The sequence below is a fragment of the Ambystoma mexicanum genome, chromosome 11, assembly GCF_040938575.1.
Source record: "Ambystoma mexicanum isolate Mex_15411 chromosome 11, UKY_AmexF1_1, whole genome shotgun sequence".
Classification (NCBI taxonomy): domain Eukaryota; kingdom Metazoa; phylum Chordata; class Amphibia; order Caudata; family Ambystomatidae; genus Ambystoma; species Ambystoma mexicanum.
In genome coordinates, this window is record NC_090934.1 from 1485614834 (window position 1) to 1485641407 (window position 26574).

At 51.0% G+C, this 26574-nt stretch overlaps 1 protein-coding gene across 1 annotated transcript in view; it reads left to right on the top strand.

The window, feature by feature from the left end:
• LOC138504877 (aminopeptidase Ey-like) overlaps positions 1–26574 on the top strand; it is a 170436-nt gene that overhangs the window by 87112 nt on the left and 56750 nt on the right. Inside the window, exons 10-12 of the mRNA XM_069625289.1 lie at positions 11071–11246; positions 24653–24729; positions 26241–26380. Coding sequence (XP_069481390.1) covers positions 11071–11246; positions 24653–24729; positions 26241–26380 — 393 coding nt within the window. The remainder of the gene's footprint in view (positions 1–11070; positions 11247–24652; positions 24730–26240; positions 26381–26574) is intronic.

Sequence of the window (26574 nt, forward strand, 5' to 3'; positions counted from 1 at the left end):
CCACTTCTGCAGCGCGAGAAGGAGCTCAAGACCCTCCTCTTCAAGGAATGGCTCCTCCCTAACACCAAGGTCTCCCACCCTACCCGGGACTGGGTGATCTGATCCCCACAGATTCCTCGTAGCTCCATGGCTGCCTATTGCCCCCCCACCCTGTTGTTAGATCCCCAGTCCCTTATTTCTCTGCTCCCTAAAGTTATTCTTCCCACTAAGATTGTAAAGCGCTCCTTTGCTTCCCGAAGCCACGTCTGCGCTCAATAAATACCTGAGTACTAACACTAATGATAATTCATGCTCAAGTATTACTCAATGTCAGTTTGAAGCTTGTCATGCCCACGTGACCAAATAATGTTATCTGCCAAGTTTAGGATCAACTAAATGTGATTTGGTTAAGAGTGGTCACGCCCGGCCAAAGGCTGCCCGCTGCTCAGAGAACCTCACAGACTGAAGTGTCCCTGAGCTCACATCCCGGAATGACACATCACAGACGAATTGTCCTCTTAACTCGCACATGGCATGACACATAATAGGCAAACCTCACTAATGATCAGTGCTTAATGTGTATAAAGATAAGAGCCAGGGCTCAAATATCTACTAGCACGTCTGTGGCACATCGGAGCGGGTAGCGCCCTGCCCACTGTTGACATCACCATGGCTGCTCCCTACTAGCACGTCTGTGGCACATCGGGGCGGGTAGCGCCCTGCCCACTGTTGACATCACCATGGCTGCTCCCTACTAGCACGTCTGTGGCACATCGGGGCGGGTAGCGCCCTGCCCACTGTCGACATCACCATGGCTGCTCCCTACTAGCATGTCTGTGGCACATCGGGGCGGGTAGCGCCCTGCCCACTGTTGACATTACCATGGCTGCTCCCTACTAGCATGTCTGTGGCACATCGGGGCGGGTAACGCCCTGCCACTGTTGACATCACCCATGGCTGCTGCCTACTAGCACATCTGTGGCACATTGGGGCAGGTAGCGCCCTGCCCACTGTTGACATCACCCATGGCTGCTCCCTACTAGCATGTCTGTGGTACATCTGGCGGGTAGCGCCCGGCCCACTGTTGACATCACCCATGGCTGCTCCCTACTAGCACGTCTGTGGCACATCGGGGCAGGTAGCGTCCTGCCCACTGTTGACATCATCTATGGCTGCTCCCTACTAGCACGTCTGTGGCACATCGGGGCAGGTAGCGCCCTGCCCACTGTTGACATCACCCATGGCTGCTCCCTACTAGCACGCCTGTGTCACATCGGGCGGGTAGCGCCCGGCCCACTGTTGACATCACCCATGGCTGCTCTCAACTAGCACATCTGTGGCACATCGGGGTGGGTAGCGCTCTGCCCACTGTTACCATTACCCATGGCTGCTCCCTACTAATACGTCTGTGGAACATCGGAGCGGGTAGCGCCTCGCCCACTGTTGACATCACTCATGGCTGCTCTCTACTAGCATGTCTGTGGCACATCAATGCGGGTAGCGCCCTGCCCACTGTTGACATCACCCATGGCTGCTCCCTACTAGCACGTCTGTGGCACATCGGGGCAGGTAGCGCCCTGCCCACTGTTGACATCACCCATGGCTGCTCCCTACTAGCACGTCTGTGGCACATCGAGGCAGGTAGCGCCCTGCCCACTGTTGACATCACCCATGGCTGCTCCCTACTAGCACGCATGTGGCGCATCGGAGCGGGATAGCGCCCTGTCCACTGTTGACATCACCCATGGCTGCTCCCTATTAGCATGTCTGTGGCACATCGGGCGGGTAGGGCCCTGCACACTGTTGACATCACCCATAGCTGCTTCCTTCTAACATGTCTGTGGCACATCGGAGCGGGTAGCACCCTGCCGACTGTTGACATCACCCATGGCTGCTCCCTACTAGTACGTCTGTGGCACATCAATGCGGTTAGCGCCCTGCCCACTGTTGACATCACCCATGGCTGCTCCCTACTAGCACGTCTGTGGCACATCAGGGCAGGTAGCGCCCTGCCCACTGTTGACATCACCCATGGCTGCTCCCTACTAGCACATCTGTGGCACATCGGGGCAGGTAGCGCCCTGTCCAATGCTGACATCATCCATGGCTGCTCCCTTCTAGCACGTCTGTGGCACATCGGGGTGGGTAGCGCCCTGCCCACTGTTGACATTACCCATGGCTGCTCCCTACTAGCACGTCTGTGGCACATCGGGGCAGGTAGCACCCTGCCCACTGTTGACATCACCCATGGCTGCTCCCAACTAGTACGTCTGTGGCACATCGGGGCGGGTAGCGCCCTGCCCACTGTTGACATCACCCATGGCTGCTCCCTACTAGCACATCTGTGGTACATCGGGCGGGTAGCGCCCGGCCCACTGTTGACATCACCCATGGCTGCTCCCTACTAACATGTCTGTGGCACATCGGGGCAGGTAGCGTCCTGCCCACTGTTGACATCACCTATGGCTGCTCCCTACTAGCATGTCTGTGGCACATCGGGGCAGGTAGCACCCTGCCCACTGTTGACATCACCCATGGCTGCTCCCTACTAGCACGCCTGTGTCACATCGGGCGGGTAGCGCCCGGCCCACTGTTGACATCACCCATGGCTGCTCTCAACTAGCACGTCTGTGGCACATCGGGGTGGGTAGCGCTCTGCCCACTGTTACCATCACCCATGGCCACTCCCTACTAGTACGTCTGTGGCACATCAGAGCGGGTAGCGCCTTGCCCACTGTTGACATCACCCATGGCTGCTCCCTACTAGCACGTCTGTGGCACATCAATGTGGGTAGCGCCCTGCCCACTGTTGACATCACCCATGGCTGCTCCCTACTAGCACGTCTGTGGGACATCGGGGCAGGTAGCGCCCTGCCCACTGTTGACATCACCCATGGCTGCTCCCTACTAGCATGTCTGTGGCACATCGAGGCAGGTAGCGCCCTGCCCACTGTTGACATCACCCATGGCTGCTCCCTACTAGCACGCCTGTGGCACATCGGAGCGGGATAGCGCCCTGCCCACTGTTGACATCACCCATGGCTGCTCCCTACTAGCATGCCTGTGGCACATCGGAGAGGGATAGCGCCCTGTCCACTGTTGACATCACCCATGGCTGCTCCCTACTAGCATGTCTGTGGCACATCGGGCGGGTAAGTCCCTGCACACTGTTGACATCACCCATAGCTGCTTCCTTCTAACACGTCTATGGCACATCGGAGCGGGTAGCACCCTGCCGACTGTTGACATCACCCATGGCTGCTCCCTACTAGCACGTCTGTGGCACATCAATGCGGGTAGCGCCCTGCCCACTGTTGACATCACCCATGGCTGCTCCCTACTAGCACGTCTGTGGCACATCGGGGCAGGTAGCGCCGTGCCCACTGTTGACATCGCCAATGGCTGCTCCCTACTAGCACGTCTGTGGCACATCGGGGCAGGTAGCGCCCTGCCCACTGTTGACATCGCCCATGGCTGCTCCCTACTAGCATGTCTGTGGCACATCGGGGCAGATAGCGCCCTATCCAATGTTGACATCATCCATGGCTGCTCCCTTCTAGCATGTCTGTGGCACATCGGGGCGGGTAGCGCCCTGTCCACTGTTGACATTACCCATGGCTGCTCCCTACTAGCACGTCTGTGGCACATCGGGGCAGGTAGCACCCTGCCCACTGTTGACATCACCCATGGCTGCTCCCAACTAATACGTCTGTGGCACATCGGGGCGGGTAGTCCCCTGCCCCCTGTTGACATCACCCATGGCTGCTCCCTACTAGCACGTCTGTGGCACATCGGGCGGGTAGCGCCCAGCCCACGCTTGACATCACCCATGGCTGCTCCCAACTAGCATGTCTGTGGCACATAGGGCAGGTAGCGCTCTGCCCACTGTTACCATCACCCATGGCTGCTCCCTACTAGCACGTCTGTGGCACATCGGAGCGGGTAGCGCCCTGTCCACTGTTGACTTCACCCATGGCTGCTCCCTACTAGCATGTCTGTGGCACATCGGGCGGGTAGCGCTCTGCCCACTGTTGACATCACCCATGGCTGCTTCCTTCTAACACGTCTGTGGCACATCGGGGCAGGTAGCGTCCTGCCCACTGTTGACATCACCTATGGCTGCTCCCTACTAGCATGTCTGTGGCACATCGGGGCAGGTAGCACCCTGCCCACTGTTGACATCACCCATGGCTGCTCCCTACTAGCACGCCTGTGTCACATCGGGCGGGTAGCGCTCTGCCCACTGTTACCATCACCCATGGCCACTCCCTACTAGTACGTCTGTGGCACATCGGAGCGGGTAGCGCCTTGCCCACTGTTGACATCACCCATGGCTGCTCCCTACTAGCACGTCTGTGGCACATCAATGTGGGTAGCGCCCTGCCCACTGTTGACATCACCCATGGCTGCTCCCTACTAGCACGTCTGTGGCACATCGGGGCAGGTAGCGCCCTGCCCACTGTTGACATCACCCATGGCTGCTCCCTACTAGCATGTCTGTGGCACATCGAGGCAGGTAGCGCCCTGCCCACTGTTGACATCACCCATGGCTGCTCCCTACTAGCACGCCTGTGGCACATCGGAGCGGGATAGCGCCCTGCCCTCTGTTGACATCACCCATGGCTGCTCCCTACTAGCACGCCTGTGGCACATCGGAGAGGGATAGCGCCCTGTCCACTGTTGACATCACCCATGGCTGCTCCCTACTAGCATGTCTGTGGCACATCGGGCGGGTAGGTCCCTGCACACTGTTGACAACACCCATAGCTGCTTCCTTCTAACACGTCTGTGGCACATCGGAGCGGGTAGCACCCTGCCGACTGTTGACATCACCCATGGCTGCTCCCTACTAGCACGTCTGTGGCACATCAATGCGGGTAGCGCCCTGCCCACTGTTGACATCACCCATGGCTGCTCCCTACTAGCACGTCTGTGGCACATCGGGGCAGGTAGCGCCCTGCCCACTGTTGACATCGCCCATGGCTGCTCCCTACTAGCATGTCTGTGGCACATCGAGGCAGGTAGCGCCCTGCCCACTGTTGACATCACCCATGGCTGCTCCCTACTAGCACGCCTGTGGCACATCGGAGCGGGATAGCGCCCTGCCCACTGTTGACATCACCCATGGCTGCTCCCTACTAGCACGCCTGTGGCACATCGGAGAGGGATAGCGCCCTGTCCACTGTTGACATCACCCATGGCTGCTCCCTACTAGCATGTCTGTGGCACATCGGGCGGGTAGGTCCCTGCCCACTGTTGACATCACCCATGGCTGCTCCCTACTAGCACGCCTGTGTCACATCGGGCGGGTAGCGCCCGGCCCACTGTTGACATCACCCATGGCTGCTCTCAACTAGCACGTCTGTGGCACATCGGGGTGGGTAGCGCTCTGCCCACTGTTACCATCACCCATGGCCACTCCCTACTAGTACGTCTGTGGCACATCGGAGCGGGTAGCGCCTTGCCCACTGTTGACATCACCCATGGCTGCTCCCTCCTAGCACGTCTGTGGCACATCAATGTGGGTAGCGCCCTGCCCACTGTTGACATCACCCATGGCTGCTCCCTACTAGCACGTCTGTGGCACATCGGGGCAGGTAGCGCCCTGCCCACTGTTGACATCACCCATGGTTGCTCCCTACTAGCATGTCTGTGGCACATCGAGGCAGGTAGCGCCCTGCCCACTGTTGACATCACCCATGGCTGCTCCCTACTAGCACGCCTGTGGCACATCGGAGCGGGATAGCGCCCTGCCCACTGTTGACATCACCCATGGCTGCTCCCTACTAGCACGCCTGTGGCACATCGGAGAGGGATAGCGCCCTGTCCACTGTTGACATCACCCATGGCTGCTCCCTACTAGCATGTCTGTGGCACATCGGGCGGGTAGGTCCCTGCACACTGTTGACATCACCCATAGCTGCTTCCTTCTAACACGTCTGTGGCACATCGGAGCGGGTAGCACCCTGCCGACTGTTGACATCACCCATGGCTGCTCCCTACTAGCACGTCTGTGGCACATCAATGCGGGTAGCGCCCTGCCCACTGTTGACATCACCCATGGCTGCTCCCTACTAGCACGTCTGTGGCACATCGGGGCAACATCGCCCATGGCTGCTCCCTACTAGCACGTCTGTGGCACATCGGGGCAGGTAGCGCCCTGCCCACTGTTGACATCGCCCATGGCTGCTCCCTACTAGCATGTCTGTGGCACATCGGGGCAGATAGCGCCCTGTCCAATGTTGACATCATCCATGGCTGCTCCCTTCTAGCACGTCTGTGGCACATCGGGGCGGGTAGCGCCCTGCCCACTGTTGACATTACCCATGGCTGCTCCCTACTAGCACGTCTGTGGCACATCGGGGCAGGTAGCACCCTGCCCACTGTTGACATCACCCATGGCTGCTCCCAACTAGTACGTCTGTGGCACATCGGGGCGGGTAGTCCCCTGCCCCCTGTTGACATCACCCATGGCTGCTCCCTACTAGCACGTCTGTGGCACATCGGGCGGGTAGCGCCCAGCCCACTGTTGACATCACCCATGGCTGCTCCCAACTAGCATGTCTGTGGCACATAGGGCAGGTAGCGCTCTGCCCTCTGTTACCATCACCCATGGCTGCTCCCTACTAGCACGTCTGTGGCACATCGGAGCGGGTAGCGCCCTGTCCACTGTTGACTTCACCCATGGCTGCTCCCTACTAGCATGTCTGTGGCACATCGGGCGGGTAGCGCCCTGTCCACTGTTGACATCACCCATGGCTGCTTCCTTCTAACACGTCTGTGGCACATCGGGGCAGGTAGCACTCTGTCCACTGTTGACATCACCCATGGCTGCTTCCTTCTAACACGTCTGTGGCACATCGGGGCGGGTAGCGCACTGCCCACTGTTGACATCACCCATGGCTGCTCCCTACTAGCATGTCTGTGGCACATCGGGCGGGTAGCACCCTGCCCACTGTTGACATCACCCATGGCTGCTTCCTTCTAACACGTCTGTGGCACATCGGGGCAGGTAGCACCCTGCCCACTGTTGACATCACCCATGGCTGCTTCCTTCTAACACGTCTGTGGTACATCGGGGCAGGTAGCACCCTGCCCACTGTTGACATCACCCATGGCTGCTCCCTACAGTGTCAATACATTTGGTTTTAAAGCTGAAACTCCCACCTCCTCATTGTGGGAGCTGGATGCACTGACTCTGGCAGACGTGCAATTAACAGATATTAATTGACGGAACATCCTAGCTGTGTCTCAAAACTAAATAAATGCTTAAATATGTATTTTAACACATCATTGTTAACATTTTACTCTGATTCTATGCAAGTGGAACATGTTGCCCATCTGTACACATGAACAAAGAGTAAACATGCTTTCCTCTTGTGGTAAATTGAGGAGCAGATACAGGCACAATCATTACTGAACAGATGAACTTGCCAGTAGAAGTGACACTGCCGCCATTTCTTCTTGTGTAATAGTACTCGAGACAGGCACTCCTCTTCAGCAGCGGCCTTTCACTGACCCTGCCCTTGCCCTTGTGCTCGGGCTACTGGCTGGTGACTGTCCGTTTGGTGTCAATGCTCCCTGCTGTGGCAGTGCTTCCAGTTATTACAGTAGTGACGTTGCACCGATGTCACGCAGGCTGAATGGAGCAGTGCAGACTCATATCCCGTATTGCTGTACTCAGTTGCTGCCTAAACCTCTCTTAATGGGTATAACCCATCATCCTTCTTACTTTCGCCATCTGCTTCAGGCACGGCGGGGGTGCAGAAGGCTCCTCACCCCCATCTTTGCATATATTCAATATTGAGTCTTCAGGAGGCGGCTCTTCCCTTTCCTCCTGGTAAAAAATCGTTTATCTAACTTTTTTCCTGTGTATGCTGCATGCAAATATGTCGTCATATGCTGCAAAACTGCCTTTGATAGTGATCCCCTTTGTGGCCATGGCATGAACATCTTGTCTGCTATGCCCTTAACTTATTCCGCACTATACTATTCAAAGTTCACGGTTTGGGTTTACGGAGTTTGATAGGTGCAATGGAATTCAATGCTTTAAGCATGGTGTTATTAAAAGTATCCACTAGGGCTGTAGGGTCAGTGTAAAACAGTGAAGCATTGTTTAGTAACGGTAGGATAAGGGGGAGCAGTTTGTCACTAGTAATGTCTTTTTTGTTTCTAGTACAAATTGGAGGTGCAACGTCCTGTTTGGATTGTGAGACGTTGGCTTTGATGTTAAAAATTATGGTGAGGCGGTCAGACCAGATGCAGGGAGAATTAGCCCGTAGGCTGATACTACAGTTCAGGTCAACCAGCCAGTCATGGGTTCTCCCCTTGATTTGGGTTGGTTCATAAATGTGGTGAGAGAAGCCCAAATCAGTGAGGGTGTTAGCTAAATCCAGTGCGTTGAGATCAGAGATTAGGGTCTTGAAAATCTATATTAAGGTCCCCTAATAGGATAATTTGGGAATTGGTTTTAGTTTTGTCTGTTAAGATGGAAGTAATGTCATCGACGAAAGTGTTGGTAGGTCCTGGTGGCCTATAAACAAGGTTCATGGTGGCGGTTTGGTTAGGAGAAATTGATAATTTGACCGTTAAAAGCTCAGCAGATGGTATTTGTTGATTAGGGGTGACTCTGAGATTGAGGGAGCTTTTATAAATAAAAGCAACACCCCACCTTTGGCTTGGTTTGTGTTACGGTCAAATTTAATGATGATATAGTCTGTGAGAATCGCAAGTGAGAGTGAGGGGCCTGAGGCTGCATGTAACCAAGTCTCAGTGATCGTAAGGAAATCTAAGTCTTGAGTGTGATGAAGTCTGCGATGTCCAGCGCATGAGCAGGGAGTGACCTAGCTTTAACAAGGGCACCTTTAATGGGCATACCAGTGGTTAGGAGGGGTATCCTAGAGTTAAAATTAGGCTTAACCAAATGATGGGGGTTTTCATTCCCTACTGTATTTGTACTAAGCGACAAAGCGCTTGAGGACAAAGGTGATGTAGGTAAGGGGTTGGGGATGGGGAGATGATGGGCTCCGCGTGCAAGTCTAGATCCTAATCTGAAGTTCCTGAGGTGCAGGGCGCATGGTTGGTTAGGGGTGGGTTTGACTGCAAAGTGTTCCAGCCATAGGGCCAGTGCATTCAGGTAAGGTTTGGGGGTAATGTCAGGGGCATGGTTGCAGTGCTAGAGATAAGCTGAGTGCTGGAAAATAGGCAGTAGGTTAATGTGGGTGAGCTCTGATCTTATGGCAAGTTGGAGCGGTAGTTAGAAAGGTTGCTAACTGCGCATAGCAGACTGGGATTAAATAACTTTCTAAGCGTGTGTGGGGTAGGTAGAGCAACGCGGTATTGGGTGAGTGTGGAAGCCATAGGAGTTAAAAAGCAGAATAACAGGAGAAAGCAACAGAATAGGTCAGAAATGTACATAATGGTGAGTAATCAGGCAGAAGGCCGGGCAATATAATATTCAAGTGGAGCTGGCAGAGGAGCATGACTAAGATTGTTGCGAAAAGAGGTGCAGTATACAAGATTAGAAGTATCTGGGTCATACATCAGACAGACATGACATAAAGGTCCACAGTCCAAGAAGAGGCTGATAAACAGGGCAAGCAGTCATCAAATCAATTAATGCTAGCAGAGTATGGCGGACAACAAGAGGAGGAGACGTATTATGTCAATAAGTAATGACAATGGGTCTCTGAATTGCTCAAGTGGTGATGGGTCAACGCGATAAATATGAATCAGTCTTCAAGGATACGTTCATAAGAAATACAGTGTGCTGGCAAAAGCAGGGCTCGCACGTAGCCAATGACGTATATATAATACAATGAGTCGCTATGCAAATAGAAGTAGACACGGACATTAGAAATTCTAGCAGAGCTCTTGCGAGGATAGCATTAGACAATACACAGTATAAGATAGGATAGCTAACCAAAGCAAACAATCAATTGTGATAACAGATATAATTGCTGGCGGTTACCTGCGAACCCGCACATAGTGTCCACAGTTGGGAGGATAAGTATTCTGCGGGCGGTAGGCAAAGGGCAGGAAATGTGATATCAAGGTCCAAAGTCCAAAGGGGTGCCGCAACGAGAGTAACTGAAATAAAATACTTAGGAGATGGTCGGGCGGAATTTGGGTAAGGAGGGGGCCATGGCCTGTCGGCACTGACAGGCACGGACAGGAGATGGCTTTGTTCGGTAAGCCTTCATCGAGTGAGGCCGGCTTCCGCCTCCGGTCGCTCACTATTGGTTTAGTAGCCGCTCAAGCAGGTAGCTTGGCAACCAAAGTAAACAAAATGCAAAGATGCCGGGCGGCAGCCATCTTATGGTGTGGGCCGCTTCATGGAGGCACTGCGTGGTAGTGAGAGGGAGGCTCACTCACACTGGCCTGGAAGGAGGGTAGTAGCAGGCGAATTCACGACAGATCAAGCAAGGGATGAAGCGTGCCTCCGTGATAAGGCTGAGGGAAGGAGCACGCGTCGCGCTGACCCTGCAGCTCGGATGCTGCTCGGCGTTCGTGCTGCTCTGAAGATCACGCTGCTCCTGCAGCTCTGGAGGGTGTGGTGGGGCTCCACTCTTATTTATTTACTGTTAATCCTATGTACTGTACTGCTCTCTCCCCTTACCCCCCACACTTTAACCCTTCCCCCTCCCCTGCACTTGCGCAATCTCAATGCCACCTGGCCTAGTAAAATCGTTGTCTCTGTCTTTCTTCAGTTCCCCCTTCCTTGCCTCATCGCGCCTTGAAACACATGTGTATAGGCACGTTACAAATGCCATATCATATCATATCTTTTCATGTTTGATGAGAAATTGATTGGTTTTGTCTAATTGTCGCTGAAGCGCGCGTGTCGAATAACGCATTGTGTGATGATGATGAATACTCAGAAGAGGGGCTGTCATAGTTTGGATTATATCCCGGGTTATTTTCATCAAAGTCAATGCATTAATTTTCAGTGTAACTGATGATATGACAATGTCACAGGAAATAACATGGTTATTTCTTGTCCCAGACCTCATCTGCAAGTGTGGATATGTGACTGACCCATACACTTGAGTTATCATTGTCTGGCCTTTTCTTCTTTTCATATCTACACAGGCTGTGGACAACCAGACATCCGTGCAGCTGCCCGCAAGCATCAAAGACATCATGAACACCTGGGTCCTCCAAATGGGGTTTCCTGTTGTGACCGTGAACACAACAACCGGTGCCATCACACAAAAGCACTTCCTGCTGGATCCGGAATCCGTTGTCACTTGGCCATCAGAGTTCAAGTAAATATACTGAGGAGGACTGAAAGGTTTTATTTCTACGGAATGGTTTTAGAACCAGGATTGGCACACGTGCCATCCTCTGATATAGGCAAGAACTGCCCTCATAACTGAGCAATGTCTCACCTGCTAGTTAGCCTGATTTGCAGCTGTACATCAGGTTACATATGTGTTCAGGTGAAGCTCATGTCTCTATCACACTAATCTGCTTTAAGCACGCCTCCCAGATTGCCAACACAAAATACTGCAAAAGATGCAAAGCTCTCTGCACCTGATCTATGACGCGTAATAATGTCAACCAGTCGCAGCACCACAGAGAACCCTCCACTGGCTTCTCCCAGTACACTCAGGTCACCTCCTTGCTTCTGCATATCACCTGCAAATTAATTGTGGGCAACAGACCTAGGTACCTGCAGGGCCGGAATAAGCTGTTCTGACCCCAGTCCTCTAGTGCGTTCCTCTCAACGCCAACCTCCACATGCATGGAAAGGAGAGACGGACCTAACTTAGCAATCACGCATAACTGTGTAGATGATATGCAACCCTCCAACATGGATGTGATTTAGGGGGTCACTGAAAGACAACCTTTGAAACTCCTCAAAAACTGGCCCTTTTGACTACCATTAGGGCCCCTAAAAACGCCTCGGCCCAATGAGAATGATGTGCCTAACATCTGGGCTATCCCTTGACATGCCAATGAATGGCCAGGCCATCTCCTCGCCACTTCCACACTCTGCAACCCTTGCCCTATTGCAGCCACGCGGCTCATAACTACCCTCACCCTGAACTAGGGCTGTACCGAATAGTAGATTTAGTATTCGGCCGAATACTGAATAGTTGGCCAAAGTATTCGGCCGATGCCGAATACCGACTGAATAGCTATTTCCCACCTATGGCATGAAGCATAGGCTGTCATTGCTTATGTAGTGTCCACCAATTCCTAGCACTGGGGTGGGGGCCATCACTGTTAAAGCAGGCTTTCTAATGCTGAGCAGGCTATTGTTTTTCAAATGTGCATCTTACACTTTCCTAGAAAAAAAAGACATTTCCAAACTCAAAAATGCTGCTTAAACTTGCATTCACGAGTTTTCTTTGAAATGCGTTCCTTTTTTTGTCAGACTACCACATAAATATCCTGGCCTTTTTGAGCCCCGTTCTTTGATCACAGATTAACTGGGGGGCATTAGTCTACAAATAATGTGACTGGTTTTGTGCTGAAGCTTGTGCCGATAGTGACTCTGTGCGAGGCTTCACATAAATACATAACACCTCAGGCTGGTGTGCGAGCCTCCGTGCAGCTTTGTTGGGCCCTCGTGAGTTGGGCCCTTCCACAATGGCGTTAAGGCAGATGCAGTCCGAGTGCAAGAGAATGCAAGCCTTGGCTCCGACCATTAAGGGACACAGGAGATCCTGAGGTGGTCCCACAGCACTTCAAAGGGAGCCTTCATTGTGATGCCCCACCTGGCAGCAAGGTGTTGAACACTGCCTCACACCCCGGGGCTCGGCGCGCTCTCCATCATTTGCACAGGCCTGTAGGAGCCCCTTTGTCATTTAACCTCCTTCAGACCATGCGAATGGTGGACGACAATGGGCAAGCAAAGCTATAAACACAGGGGTGAATTGGAGCATCTTTGCCGCCCACTAATGGTTTTCTTTAAATTAAAGCATATATACTGTGCAATTGAAAAGAAATGAAAACAATGCTGTAGCCTTTGAAAAAAGAATGAAATATTGATTGCAAAATAATATGCAACAGAACTGCCCATTGGTTTGTTTTGTTTTCCACACAGTTTGAAATGATAGCAATGCAGCTGCCGGTGAGAGTGAAGCTGCCCGGACTTGCAATGCCCTCAGAGGCAACCCCTGCCCCAGCTCTGGGCCTGGGTATGGTCCCTGCACTCTGCCTTCTGCTCCTGCTCTGCTTGCGTCTGGCACACTGTCTGGCATGCTGCCTGGCACGCTGCCTGGCACACTGCCTGGCACGCTGCATTGACAAGCTGCACTGACACGCGGGGCAATTCAGAGCAGACTCACACTTTATTGATGATAGTGATGTCTTTATATAGCGCCACAAGCAACTGCCAGGCAGTTTCACTGAGCTTGCCAGTGATTGAACGGCGGGGCAGTGTGAAGGGCATTTCATACAGGATATGTGAAATAGCAATTACGGATCAAAGGTCCCCCACACATATAACCCACAGACAGGACCACCAAGGAACCCCCTGTGATTCCCTATCCGGTCGCAGAGTACCTTCTGCAATACAACACCAACACCAGAACATGCACTACCCATCCCCTCGCACCACCAACATAAGAAGATGTTACTCTGCGCACACACACAAGTCCTCGGGTATCTGGAATGCCCCCTCCAACCCACCACCCATGGTGTCCAACTTGCCTGCACTGTTCTCTCTCTAACCCCAACCGTGGCACAGATCAATTTGCAATGCTAGTATACGGCTCACTGCAACTAAAGCAAAGGACTTTCTGCACCCCTAAATTCATCGAAGCCCCCTCCTTATTTCACAATGCCCTTTTGAGAGCCCCGCCGGAGCTCGGATATCGGAAGTACAGTGGCCAGTCGGTGGCTCCATGGGACTCATTTTAGTAATCTTACAGGTGCCGGTAGTGTATTGCGTTGCCTCAATCCCTGCAGACACGGGCGGCGGCTCTTTGGGTCCTGGTGAGGCCCCTCCACCAGGAGCAACCTCTACGTCAGCCAATCCTTCACTCTGTATTGACGTCAATGCGCCTCGCTCTCACTACCGAAGGTTGCCGGGGCAATATTAAAGAAGAATCCTCTGCTCAGAGACTTGTTTGTAGGGGTGTAACTTTGACTTCGAGTAAGGTTTGCAGTAAGCATTTGGCCGAAGCCGAATACCTGCTTTTCGGCCAAAATTCGGCCGAATACTTACTTGAAGCCGAAGTTTGCTAGACCCCTACCCTGAACACTCTCTAGGCTTGCTACCAAATTCCCTGCTCAGCTGCTGTTCCCTGCTAATCTTTAACCTGCCCAGCTGTGGTTTGCTCATGCTGCCACTCTATAACCACAATAGGTTCCTGCTGTGGCAGTGCCAAGATGCCATTCATTCTATAGTGTGTGCAGAGCAAAATAAACAAACCAAAAAATCCTAACACACTTACATTTTATTCAAAGCATGCGTTTTCACCTGTACTAGTGCTATATAATATGAAAGATGTCCTTGTATGCAGAGTAACGTTATCCACCCTGCCTGCTACGTCATGGACCTCCATCTTCTCTGATGTAAATCCCTCTTTTACCATGGTGTAGCGGGCATTTCTTTTAATAAGGGGCTGAGTCCTGCAAGACACATTGCAGTAGAGTTTGTACTTCTCTGGGACAGGCACACGCATTACAGTAGAGTTGGCGCTTTTCTGGGACAGGCAGACACATTAGAGTAGAGTTCGTACTTCTCTGGGACAGGCACACACATTACAGTAGAGTTGGCGTTTTTCTGGGACAGGCAGACACATTAAAGTAAAGTTGGCGCTTCTCTGGGACAGGCAGACACATTACAGTAGAGTTGGTGCTTCTCTGGGACAGGCAGACATATTACAGTAGAGTTGGCACTTCTCTGGGACAGGCAGAGACATTACAGTAGAGTTGGTGCTTCTCTGGGACAGGCAGAGACATTACAGTAGAGTTGGTGCTTCTCTGAGACAGTAAAGGTGGTGCTACATTAGAGTTGGTACTTCTCTGGGACAGGCAGGCACATAACAGTAGAACTGGTACTTTTCTGGGACAGGCAGAGACATTACAGTAGAGTTGGTGCTTCTCTGGGACAGTAAAGCTGGTGCTACAGTAGAGTTGGTGCTTCTCTGGGACAGGCAGACACATTACAGTACAGTTGGTGCTTCTCTGGGACAGTAAAGCTGGTGCTACAGTAGAGTTGGTGCTTCTCTGGGACAGACAGAGACATTACAGTAGAGCTGGTACTTTTCTGGGACAGGCAGAGACATTACAGTAGAGTTGTTGCTTCTCTGGGAAAGGGAGACACATTACAGTAGAGTTGGTGCTTCTCTGGGACAGTAAAGCTGGTGCTACAGTAGAGTTGGTACTTCTCTGGGACAGGCAAACACATTACAGTAGAGTTGGTGCTTCTCTGGGACAGTAAAGCTGGTGCTACAGTAGAGTTGGTGCTTCTCTGGGACAGGCAGAGACATTACGGTAGAGCTGGTACTTTTCTGGGACAGGCAGAGACATTACAGTAGAGTTGTTGCTTCTCTGGGACAGGTAGACACATTACAGTAGAGTTGGTGCTGCTTCTCTGGGACAGGCAGACATATTACAGTAGAGTTGGTACTTCTCTGGGACAGGCAGGCACATTACAGTAGAGCTGGTACTTTTCTGGGACAGGCAGAGATATTACAGTAGAGTTGGTGCTTCTCTGGGACAGGCAGAGACATTACAGTAGAATTGGTGCTTCTCTGGGACAGTAAAGCTGGTGCTACAGTAGAGTTGGTGCTTCTCTTGGACAGGCAGAGACTTTACAGTAGAGTTGGTGCTTCTATGGGACAGTAAAGCTGGTGCTACAGTAGAGTTGGTGCTTCTCTGGGACAGGCAGACACATTACAGCAGAGTTGGTGCTTCTCTGGGACAGTAATGCTGGTGCTACAGTAGAGTTGGTGCTTCTCTGGGAGAAGCAGAGACCTTACAGTAGAGCTGGTACTTTTCTGGGAGAGGCAGAGACATTATAGTAGAGTTGTTGCTTCTCTGGGGCAGGTAGACACATTACAGTAGAGTTGGTGCTTCTCTGGGACAGTAAAGCTGGTGCTACAGTAGAGTGTGTGCTTCTCTGGGACAGGCAGAAACATTACAGTAGAGTTGGTGCTTCTCTGGGACAGTAAAGCTGGTGCTACAGTAGAGTGTGTGCTTCTCTGGGACAGGCAGACACATTAGAGTAGAGTTCGTACTTCTCTGGGACAGGCACACACATTACAGTAGAGTTGGCGTTTTTCTGGGACAGGCAGACACATTAAAGTAAAGTTGGCGCTTCTCTGGGACAGGCAGACACATTACAGTAGAGTTGGTGCTTCTCTGGGACAGGCAGACATATTACAGTAGAGTTGGCACTTCTCTGGGACAGGCAGAGACATTACAGTAGAGTTGGTGCTTCTCTGGGACAGGCAGAGACATTACAGTAGAGTTGGTGCTTCTCTGAGACAGTAAAGGTGGTGCTACATTAGAGTTGGTACTTCTCTGGGACAGGCAGGCACATAACAGTAGAACTGGTACTTTTCTGGGACAGGCAGAGACATTACAGTAGAGTTGGTGCTTCTCTGGGACAGTAAAGCTGGTGCTACAGTAGAGTTGGTGCTTCTCTGGGACAGGCAGACACATTACAGTACAGTTGGTGCTTCTCTGGGACAGTAAAGCTGGTGCTACAGTAGAGTTGGTGCTTCTCTGGGACAGACAGAGACATTACAGTAGAGCTGGTACTTTTCTGGGACAGGCAGAGACATTACAGTAGAGTTGTTGCTTCTCTGGGAAAGGTAGACACATTACAGTAGAGTTGGTGCTTCTCTGGGACAGTAAAGCTGGTGCTACAGTAGAGTTGGTACTTCTCTGGGACAGGCAAACACATTACAGTAGAGTTGGTGCTTCTCTGGGACAGTAAAGCTGGTGCTACAGTAGAGTTGGTGCTTCTCTGGGACAGGCAGAGACATTACGGTAGAGCTGGTACTTTTCTGGGACAGGCAGAGACATTACAGTAGAGTTGTTGCTTCTCTGGGACAGGTAGACACATTACAGTAGAGTTGGTGCTGCTTCTCTGGGACAGGCAGACATATTACAGTAGAGTTGGTACTTCTCTGGGACAGGCAGGCACATTACAGTAGAGCTGGTACTTTTCTGGGACAGGCAGAGATATTACAGTAGAGTTGGTGCTTCTCTGGGACAGGCAGAGACATTACAGTAGAATTGGTGCTTCTCTGGGACAGTAAAGCTGGTGCTACAGTAGAGTTGGTGCTTCTCTTGGACAGGCAGAGACTTTACAGTAGAGTTGGTGCTTCTATGGGACAGTAAAGCTGGTGCTACAGTAGAGTTGGTGCTTCTCTGGGACAGGCAGACACATTACAGCAGAGTTGGTGCTTCTCTGGGACAGTAATGCTGGTGCTACAGTAGAGTTGGTGCTTCTCTGGGACAAGCAGAGACCTTACAGTAGAGCTGGTACTTTTCTGGGAGAGGCAGAGACATTATAGTAGAGTTGTTGCTTCTCTGGGGCAGGTAGACACATTACAGTAGAGTTGGTGCTTCTCTGGGACAGTAAAGCTGGTGCTACAGTAGAGTGTGTGCTTCTCTGGGACAGGCAGAAACATTACAGTAGAGTTGGTGCTTCTCTGGGACAGTAAAGCTGGTGCTACAGTAGAGTTGGTGCTTCTCTGGGACAGGCAGAGACATTACAGTAGAGCTGGTACTTTTCTGGGACAGGCAGAGACATTACAGTAGAGTTGTTGCTTCTCTGGGACAGGTAGACACATTACAGTAGAGTTGGTGCTTCTCTGGGACACGCAGACATATTACAGTAGAGTTGGTACTTCTCTGGGACAGGCAGGCACATTACAGTACAGCTGGTACTTTTCTGGGACAGGCAGAGACATTACAGTAGAGTTGGTGTTCTCTGGGGCAGGCAGACACATTACAGTAGAGTTGGTGCTTCTCTGGGACAGTACAGCTGGTGCTACAGTAGAGTTGGTGCTTCTCTGGGACAGGCAGACACATTACAGCAGAGTTGGTGCTTCTCTGGGACAGTAATGCTGGTGCTACAGTAGAGTTGGTGCTTCTCTGGGACAAGCAGAGACCTTACAGTAGAGCTGGTACTTTTCTGGGAGAGGCAGAGACATTATAGTAGAGTTGTTGCTTCTCTGGGGCAGGTAGACACATTACAGTAGAGTTGGTGCTTCTCTGGGACAGTAAAGCTGGTGCTACAGTAGAGTGTGTGATTCTCTGGGACAGGCAGAAACATTACAGTAGAGTTGGTGCTTCTCTGGGACAGTAAAGCTGGTGCTACAGTAGAGTGTGTGCTTCTCTGGGACAGGCAGACACATTAGAGTAGAGTTCGTACTTCTCTGGGACAGGCACACACATTACAGTAGAGTTGGCGTTTTTCTGGGACAGGCAGACACATTAAAGTAAAGTTGGCGCTTCTCTGGGACAGGCAGACACATTACAGTAGAGTTGGTGCTTCTCTGAGACAGGCAGACATATTACAGTAGAGTTGGCACTTCTCTGGGACAGGCAGAGACATTACAGTAGAGTTGGTGCTTCTCTGGGACAGGCAGAGACATTACAGTAGAGTTGGTGCTTCTCTGAGACAGTAAAGGTGGTGCTACATTAGAGTTGGTACTTCTCTGGGACAGGCAGGCACATAACAGTAGAACTGGTACTTTTCTGGGACAGGCAGAGACATTACAGTAGAGTTGGTGCTTCTCTGGGACAGTAAAGCTGGTGCTACAGTAGAGTTGGTGCTTCTCTGGGACAGGCAGACACATTACAGTACAGTTGGTGCTTCTCTGGGACAGTAAAGCTGGTGCTACAGTAGAGTTGGTGCTTCTCTGGGACAGACAGAGACATTACAGTAGAGCTGGTACTTTTCTGGGACAGGCAGAGACATTACAGTAGAGTTGTTGCTTCTCTGGGAAAGGTAGACACATTACAGTAGAGTTGGTGCTTCTCTGGGACAGTAAAGCTGGTGCTACAGTAGAGTTGGTACTTCTCTGGGACAGGCAAACACATTACAGTAGAGTTGGTGCTTCTCTGGGACAGTAAAGCTGGTGCTACAGTAGAGTTGGTGCTTCTCTGGGACAGGCAGAGACATTACGGTAGAGCTGGTACTTTTCTGGGACAGGCAGAGACATTACAGTAGAGTTGTTGCTTCTCTGGGACAGGTAGACACATTACAGTAGAGTTGGTGCTGCTTCTCTGGGACAGGCAGACATATTACAGTAGAGTTGGTACTTCTCTGGGACAGGCAGGCACATTACAGTAGAGCTGGTACTTTTCTGGGACAGGCAGAGATATTACAGTAGAGTTGGTGCTTCTCTGGGACAGGCAGAGACATTACAGTAGAATTGGTGCTTCTCTGGGACAGTAAAGCTGGTGCTACAGTAGAGTTGGTGCTTCTCTTGGACAGGCAGAGACTTTACAGTAGAGTTGGTGCTTCTATGGGACAGTAAAGCTGGTGCTACAGTAGAGTTGGTGCTTCTCTGGGACAGGCAGACACATTACAGCAGCGTTGGTGCTTCTCTGGGACAGTAATGCTGGTGCTACAGTAGAGTTGGTGCTTCTCTGGGACAAGCAGAGACCTTACAGTAGAGCTGGTACTTTTCTGGGAGAGGCAGAGACATTATAGTAGAGTTGTTGCTTCTCTGGGGCAGGTAGACACATTACAGTAGAGTTGGTGCTTCTCTGGGACAGTAAAGCTGGTGCTACAGTAGAGTGTGTGCTTCTCTGGGACAGGCAGAAACATTACAGTAGAGTTGGTGCTTCTCTGGGACAGTAAAGCTGGTGCTACAGTAGAGTTGGTGCTTCTCTGGGACAGGCAGAGACATTACAGTAGAGCTGGTACTTTTCTGGGACAGGCAGAGACATTACAGTAGAGTTGTTGCTTCTCTGGGACAGGTAGACACATTACAGTAGAGTTGGTGCTTCTCTGGGACACGCAGACATATTACAGTAGAGTTGGTACTTCTCTGGGACAGGCAGGCACATTACAGTACAGCTGGTACTTTTCTGGGACAGGCAGAGACATTACAGTAGAGTTGGTGTTCTCTGGGGCAGGCAGACACATTACAGTAGAGTTGGTGCTTCTCTGGGACAGTACAGCTGGTGCTACAGTAGAGTTGGTGCTTCTCTGGGACAGGCAGAGACATTACAGTAGAGCTGGTGCTGCTCTGGGACAGGCAGGGACATTACAGTAGAGTTGGTGCTTCTCTGGGACAGTAAAGCTGGTGCTACAGTAGAGTTGGTGCTTCTCTGGGACAGGCAGAGACATTACAGTAGAGTTGGTACTTTTCTGGGACAGGCAGAGACATTACAGTAGAGTTGTTGCTTCTCTGGGACAGGTAGACACATTACAGTAGAGTTTGTGCTTCTCTGGGACAGTAAAGCTGGTGCTACAGTAGAGTTGGTGCTTCTCTGGGACAGGCAGACACATTACAGTAGAGTTGGTGCTTCTCTGGGACAGTAAAACTGGTGCTACAGTAGAGTTGGTGCTTCTCTGGGACAGGCAGAGACATTACAGTCGAGCTGGTACTTTTCTGGGACAGGCAGAGACATTACAGTAGAGTTGGTGCTTCTCTGGGACAGGCTGACATATTACAGTAGAGTTGGTACTTCTCTGTGACAGGCAGGCACATTACAGTAGAGCTGGTACTTTTCTGGGACAGGCAGAGACTTTACAGTAGAGTTGGTGCTTCTATGGGACAGGCAGAGACATTACAGTAGAGTTGGTACTTATCTGGGACAGGCAGGCACATTACAGTAGAGTTGCTGCTTCTCTGGGACAGGCAGACATATTACAGTAGAGTTGGCAGTTCTATGGGACAGGCAGGCACATTACAGTAGAGCTAGTACTTTTCTGGGACAGGCAGAGACATTACAGTAGAGTCGGTGCTTCTCTGGGACAGGCAGACACATTACAGTAGAGTTGGTGCTTCTCTGGGACAGGCAGAGACATTACAGTAGAGTTGGTGCTTCTCTGGGACAGGCAGACACATTACAGTAGAGTTGGTGCTTCTCTGGGACAGACAGGGACATTACAGTAGAGTTGGTGCTTCTCTGGGACAGTAAAGCTGGTGCTACAGTAGAGTTGGTGCTTCTCTGGGGCAGGCAGACACATTACAGTAGAGTTGGTGCTCTTATGGGACAGGCAGAGGACATTACAGTAGAGTTGCTGCTTCTCTGGGACAGTAAAGCTGGTGCTACAGTAGAGTTGGTGCTTCTCTGGGACAGACAGAGACATTACAGTAGAGTTGGTGCTTCTCTGGGACAGGCAGAGACATTACAGTAGAGTTGGTGCTTCTCTGGGACAGGCAGACACATTACAGTAGAGTTGGTGCTTCTCTGGGACAGGCAGAGACATTACAGTAGCGTTGATGCTTCTCTGGGACAGTAAAGCTGGTGCTACAGTAGAGTTGGTGCTTCTCTGGGACAGGCAGAGATATTATAGTAGAGTTGGTGCTTCTCTGGGACAGGCAGACACATTACAGTAGAGTTGGCGCTTCTCTGGGACAGGCAGAGACATTACAGTAGAGTTGCTGCTTCTCTGGGACAGTAAAGCTGGTGCTACAGTAGAGTGGGTGCTTCTCTGGGACAGGCAGACACATTAAAGTAGAGTTGGTGCTTCTCTGGGACAGGCAGACACATTACAGTAGAGTTGGCGCTTCTCTGGGACAGACAGATACATTACAGTAGAGTTGGTGCTTCTCTGGGACAGGCAGAGACATTACAGTAGAGTTGGCGCTTCTCTGGGACAGACAGACACATTACAGTAGAGTTGGTGCTTCTCTGGGACAGGCAGAGACATTACAGTAGAGTTGCTGCTTCTCTGGGACAGGCAGACACATTACAGTAGAGTTGGTACTTCTCTGGGACAGGCACACACATTACAGTAGAGTTGGTGCTTCTCTGGGACAGGCAGAGATATTATAGTAGAGTTGGCGCTTCTCTGGGACAGGCAGACACATTACAGAAGAGTTGGTGCTTCTCTGGGACAGGCAGAGACATTACAGTAGAGTTGCTGCTTCTCTGGGACAGGCACACACATTACAGTGGAGTTGGTGCTTCCCTGGGACAGGCAGAGATATTATAGTAGAGTTGGTGCTTCTCTGGGACAGGCAGACACATTACAGTAGAGTTGGTGCTTCTCTGGGACAAGCAGAGGCATTACAGTAGAGTTGCTGCTTCTCTGGGACAGTAAAGCTGGTGCTACAGTAGAGTTGGTGCTTCTCTGGGACAGGCACACACATTACAGTAGAGTTGGTGCTTCTCTGGGACAGGCAGAGATATTATAGTAGAGTTGGTGCTTCTCTGGGACAGGCAGACACATTACAGTAGAGTTGGTGCTTCTCTGGGACAGGCAGAGACATTACAGTAGAGTTGCTGCTTCTCTGGGACAGTAAAGCTGGTGCTACAGTAGAGTTGGTGCTTCTCTGGGACAGGCAGAGATATTACAGTAGAGCTGGTGCTTCTCTGGGACAGGCAGAGACATTACAGTAGAGTTGGTGCTTCTCCGGGACAGGCAGATACATTACAGTAGAGTTGTTGCTTCTCTTGGACAGGTAGACACATTACAGTAGAGTTGGTGCTTCTCTGGGACAGTAAAGCTGGTGCTACAGTAGAGTTGGTGCTTCTCTGGGACAGGCAGAGACATTACAGTAGAGTTGGTGCTTCTCTTGGACAGGCAGACACATTACAGTAGCGTTGCTGCTTCTCTGGGATAGGCAAACATATTACAGTAGAGTTGGTACTTCTCTGGGACAGGCACACACATTACAGTAGAGTTGGTGCTTCTCTGGGACAGGCAGAGATATTATAGTAGAGTTGGTACTTCTCTGGGACAGGCAGACACATTACAGTAGAGTTGGTGCTTCTCTGGGACAGGCCGAGACATTAGAGTAGAGTTGCTGCTTCTCTGGGACAGACACACACATTACAGTAGAGTTGGTGCTTCTCTGGGACAGGCAGAGATATTATAGTAGAGTTGGTGCTTCTCTGGGACAGGCAGACACATTACAGTAGAGCTGGTACTTTTCTGGGACAGGCAGGCACATTACAGTAGAGCTGGTACTTTTCTGGGACAGGCAGAGATATTACAGTAGAGTTGGTGCTTCTCTGGGACAGGCAGAGACATTACAGTAGAGCTGGTACTTTTCTGGGACAGGCAGAGACATTACAGTACAGATATGCTTCTCTGGGACAGGCAGAGACATTACAGTAGAGTTGGTGCTTCTCTGGGACAGTAAAGCTGATGCTAAAGTAGAGTTGGTGCTTCTCTGGGACAGGCACACACATTACAGTAGAGTTGCTGCTTCTCTGGGACAGTAAAGCTGGTGCTACAGTAGAGTTGGTGCTTCTCTGGGACAGGCAGACACATTACAGTAGAGTTGGTGCTTCTCTGGGACATGCAGACACATTGCAGTAGAGTTGGCGCTTCTCTGGGACAGACAGAGACATTACAGTAGAGTTGGTGCTTCTCTGGGACAGTAAAGCTGGTGCTGCAGTAGAGTTGGTGCTTCTCTGGGACAGGCAGACACATTACAGTAGAGTTGGTGCTTCTCTGGGACAGGCAGACACATTACAGTAGAGTTGGCGCTTCTCTGGGACAGACAGAGACATTACAGTAGAGTTGGTGCTTCTCTGGGACAGTAAAGCTGGTGCTACAGTAGAGTTGGTGCTTCTCTGGGACAGGCAGACACATTACAGTAGAGTTAGTGCTTCTCTGGGACAGGCAGACACATTACAGTAGAGTTGGCGCTTCTCTGGGACAGTAAAGCTGGTGCTACAGTAGAGTTGGCGCTTCTCTGGGACAGGCACACACATTACAGTAGAGTTGCTGCTTCTCTGGGACAGTAAAGCTGGTGCTACAGTAGAGTTGGTGCTTCTCTGGGACAGGCAGACACATTACAGTAGAGTTGGTGCTTCTCTGGGACATGCAGAGTCATTACAGTAGAGTTGGCGCTTTTCTGGGACAGGCAGACACATTACAGTAGAGTTGGTGCTTCTCTGGGACAGGCAGACACATTACAGTAGAGTTGGCGCTTCTCTGGGACAGACAGAGACATTACAGTAGAGTTGGTGCTTCTCTGGGACAGGCAGAGACATTACAGTAGAGTTGGCGCTTCGCTGGGACAGGCAGAGACATTACAGTAGAGCTGGCACTTTTCTGGGACAGGCAGAGATATTACAGTAGAGTTGGTGCTTCTCTGGGACAGACAGAGACATTACAGTAGAGTTGGCGCTTCTCTGGGACAGGCAGAGACATTACAGTAGAGTTGGCGCTTCTCTGGGACAGGCAGAGACATTACAGTAGAGTTGGCGCTTCTCTGGGACAGGCAGAGACATTACAGTAGAGATGGTACTTTTCTGGGACAGGCAGAGACGTTACAGTAGAGTTGGTGCTTCTCTGGGACAGGCAGAGACATTACAGTAGAGTTGGTGCTTCTCTGGGACAGGCAGAGACATTACAGTAGAGTTGGTGCTTCTCTGGGACAGACAGAGACATTACAGTAGAGCTGGTAATTTTCTGGGACAGGCAGAGACATTACAGTAGAGTTGGCGCTTCTCTGGGACAGGCAGAGACATTACAGTAGAGTTGCTGCCTCATCGGAGCGCTGCAGTACTAATGGGGAGTCTCACTACTAACCCTTCATTCTCATGCCTTTTGCAGTTACACCTGGATTGTGCCAGTCACATGGATGAAAGCTGGAGCCGTGCAGCCTGCCTACTGGCTCCAGGGCCCCTCAGGTAACCAGCCTTGTGTTTCGGAGGGGGGGTGGCTTTACCTCGGTGCCCCCCATGTCTTAGAGACACAGTGGTCTCTTCTGACCACCTTTGATGGATTTCATCAAGGTTTCTATTTGCAGACATCTGTGCAGGCTCTGCCAGAAGCAGGCCAGGTGCGCTGGGTAAGGTTTCACTGAATGATTTGATGAATCAGTGTTTGTGCAGAACGCTTAGGGCTGGGGGCTTCTGGGGACCGTGAACGCATGGCGTCCAGTCCCAGACACCCCGCATCTTGTTCATCCCTCGCACTGGGAACGCTCTCCCAGCACATCTGTGCCCCGCGCCTGCAGTCCTTGCTTTTCGCAAGGATCTGAAATACGGCTTTTCCCTAAACCGGGTCCCGAGTGTTAATTATTCTATTTACACACTGATTCTGTCTGCTTATTTCTCTATATATATATATATTTGAATTCCTGCTTAGTGTTTTAGTTCCGCTTCACTAGAGCCTGGATTCGTTATATTTTGTGCACAGGGGTCAATGTCTGACACAAACTGGTGTCACTGCCTCAGAATGTGTTGTGTATACTATAGTGTCTCCCAGAAAGCAAATGTCATTGGAAACATCAAAACTAGCACAAGAGAGCACACTAGAACACACCCAGTACACTAGAGCACTCTACAGTACAATAGAGCACACCGAGTACACTAGAGCACACTGAGTACACAAGAGCACACTACAGTACACTAGAGCACACTAGAGCACACTACAGTACACCAGAGCACACCACAGCACACTAGAGCACACTACAGTACAGTAGAACACATTAGAGCCCACTGCAGTACACTGGAGAACACCTGAGTACACTAGGCACACTACAGTACACTAGAGCACACTAGAGCACACTAAAACACACTACAGTACACTAGAGAAAACTAGAGTACACTAGAGCACACTAGAGCTAGCAAGAACAATAATAAGAATTATCCAGCAGCAGAGCTTCCATGGCAACAGTCATGAAGTTTGTACCAATGACCCGCGGCTTTGAGTTCTGTTGGTGCCAATATCCAAGAAATAGTTTTGATGCAATTAGAATCAGGACAAAGTATTTGCTTTAAAACTAAAACACCAAATGGTTTAAACGCCAGTGAACGGTCTCATTTATTCCAGTTAGAAATGTTGGGGTAACAGAATGTATTGATGTGGATGTTAGCCTGCAGGATATTTCCTTGTGTTATATGCTGTGCTCTGCAGAGAGGACTACCTCTCTCCACTCCATGGCAGACTGGCTACATCATGGGACTGAAGACATGTAAACAGTGTGACTGAAAGAATGCAGAGTGTGCATAAGAAACTGGAATGGTACATAGAGAAACAGCACCGCATAATGTCAAAGAATTCAGTGATGGAGTCCAGACTCCCAGTGGGTGATTTGAGTTGTTGATTGATGCTAAGGTAGGTCTGCAGGTAGAGGAATGACGTCATTCATAGCATAGCTGTTTAAGACTTACACATGTTCGTCTCTTTCTTTTAGCCGCGAACGACACATTCAAAGTGACTGTTGGTAGCGCGGACTGGATTCTGGTGAACCTCAATGTCGTTGGATATTACAGGGTTAACTATGACCAGGAGAACTGGAGGAGGCTTCTGCTGCAGCTGGACACAAACCATGAAGTAAGTTGCTCTAGTTGCGCCCTTTGGGGAGCGGCCTTCGACGTTTCTCTTTATGGACCCACAGCAGGGCCATTTCTACAGCCAGGCAAGTCTAGGCGGCCACTTGGGCCACCACTGTTACTGGGGCACCACCAAATGGCAAGTAGACAATAAAGCCCAAATAGAAATGAAGGGGTGTGCACCGAAATGTGAAG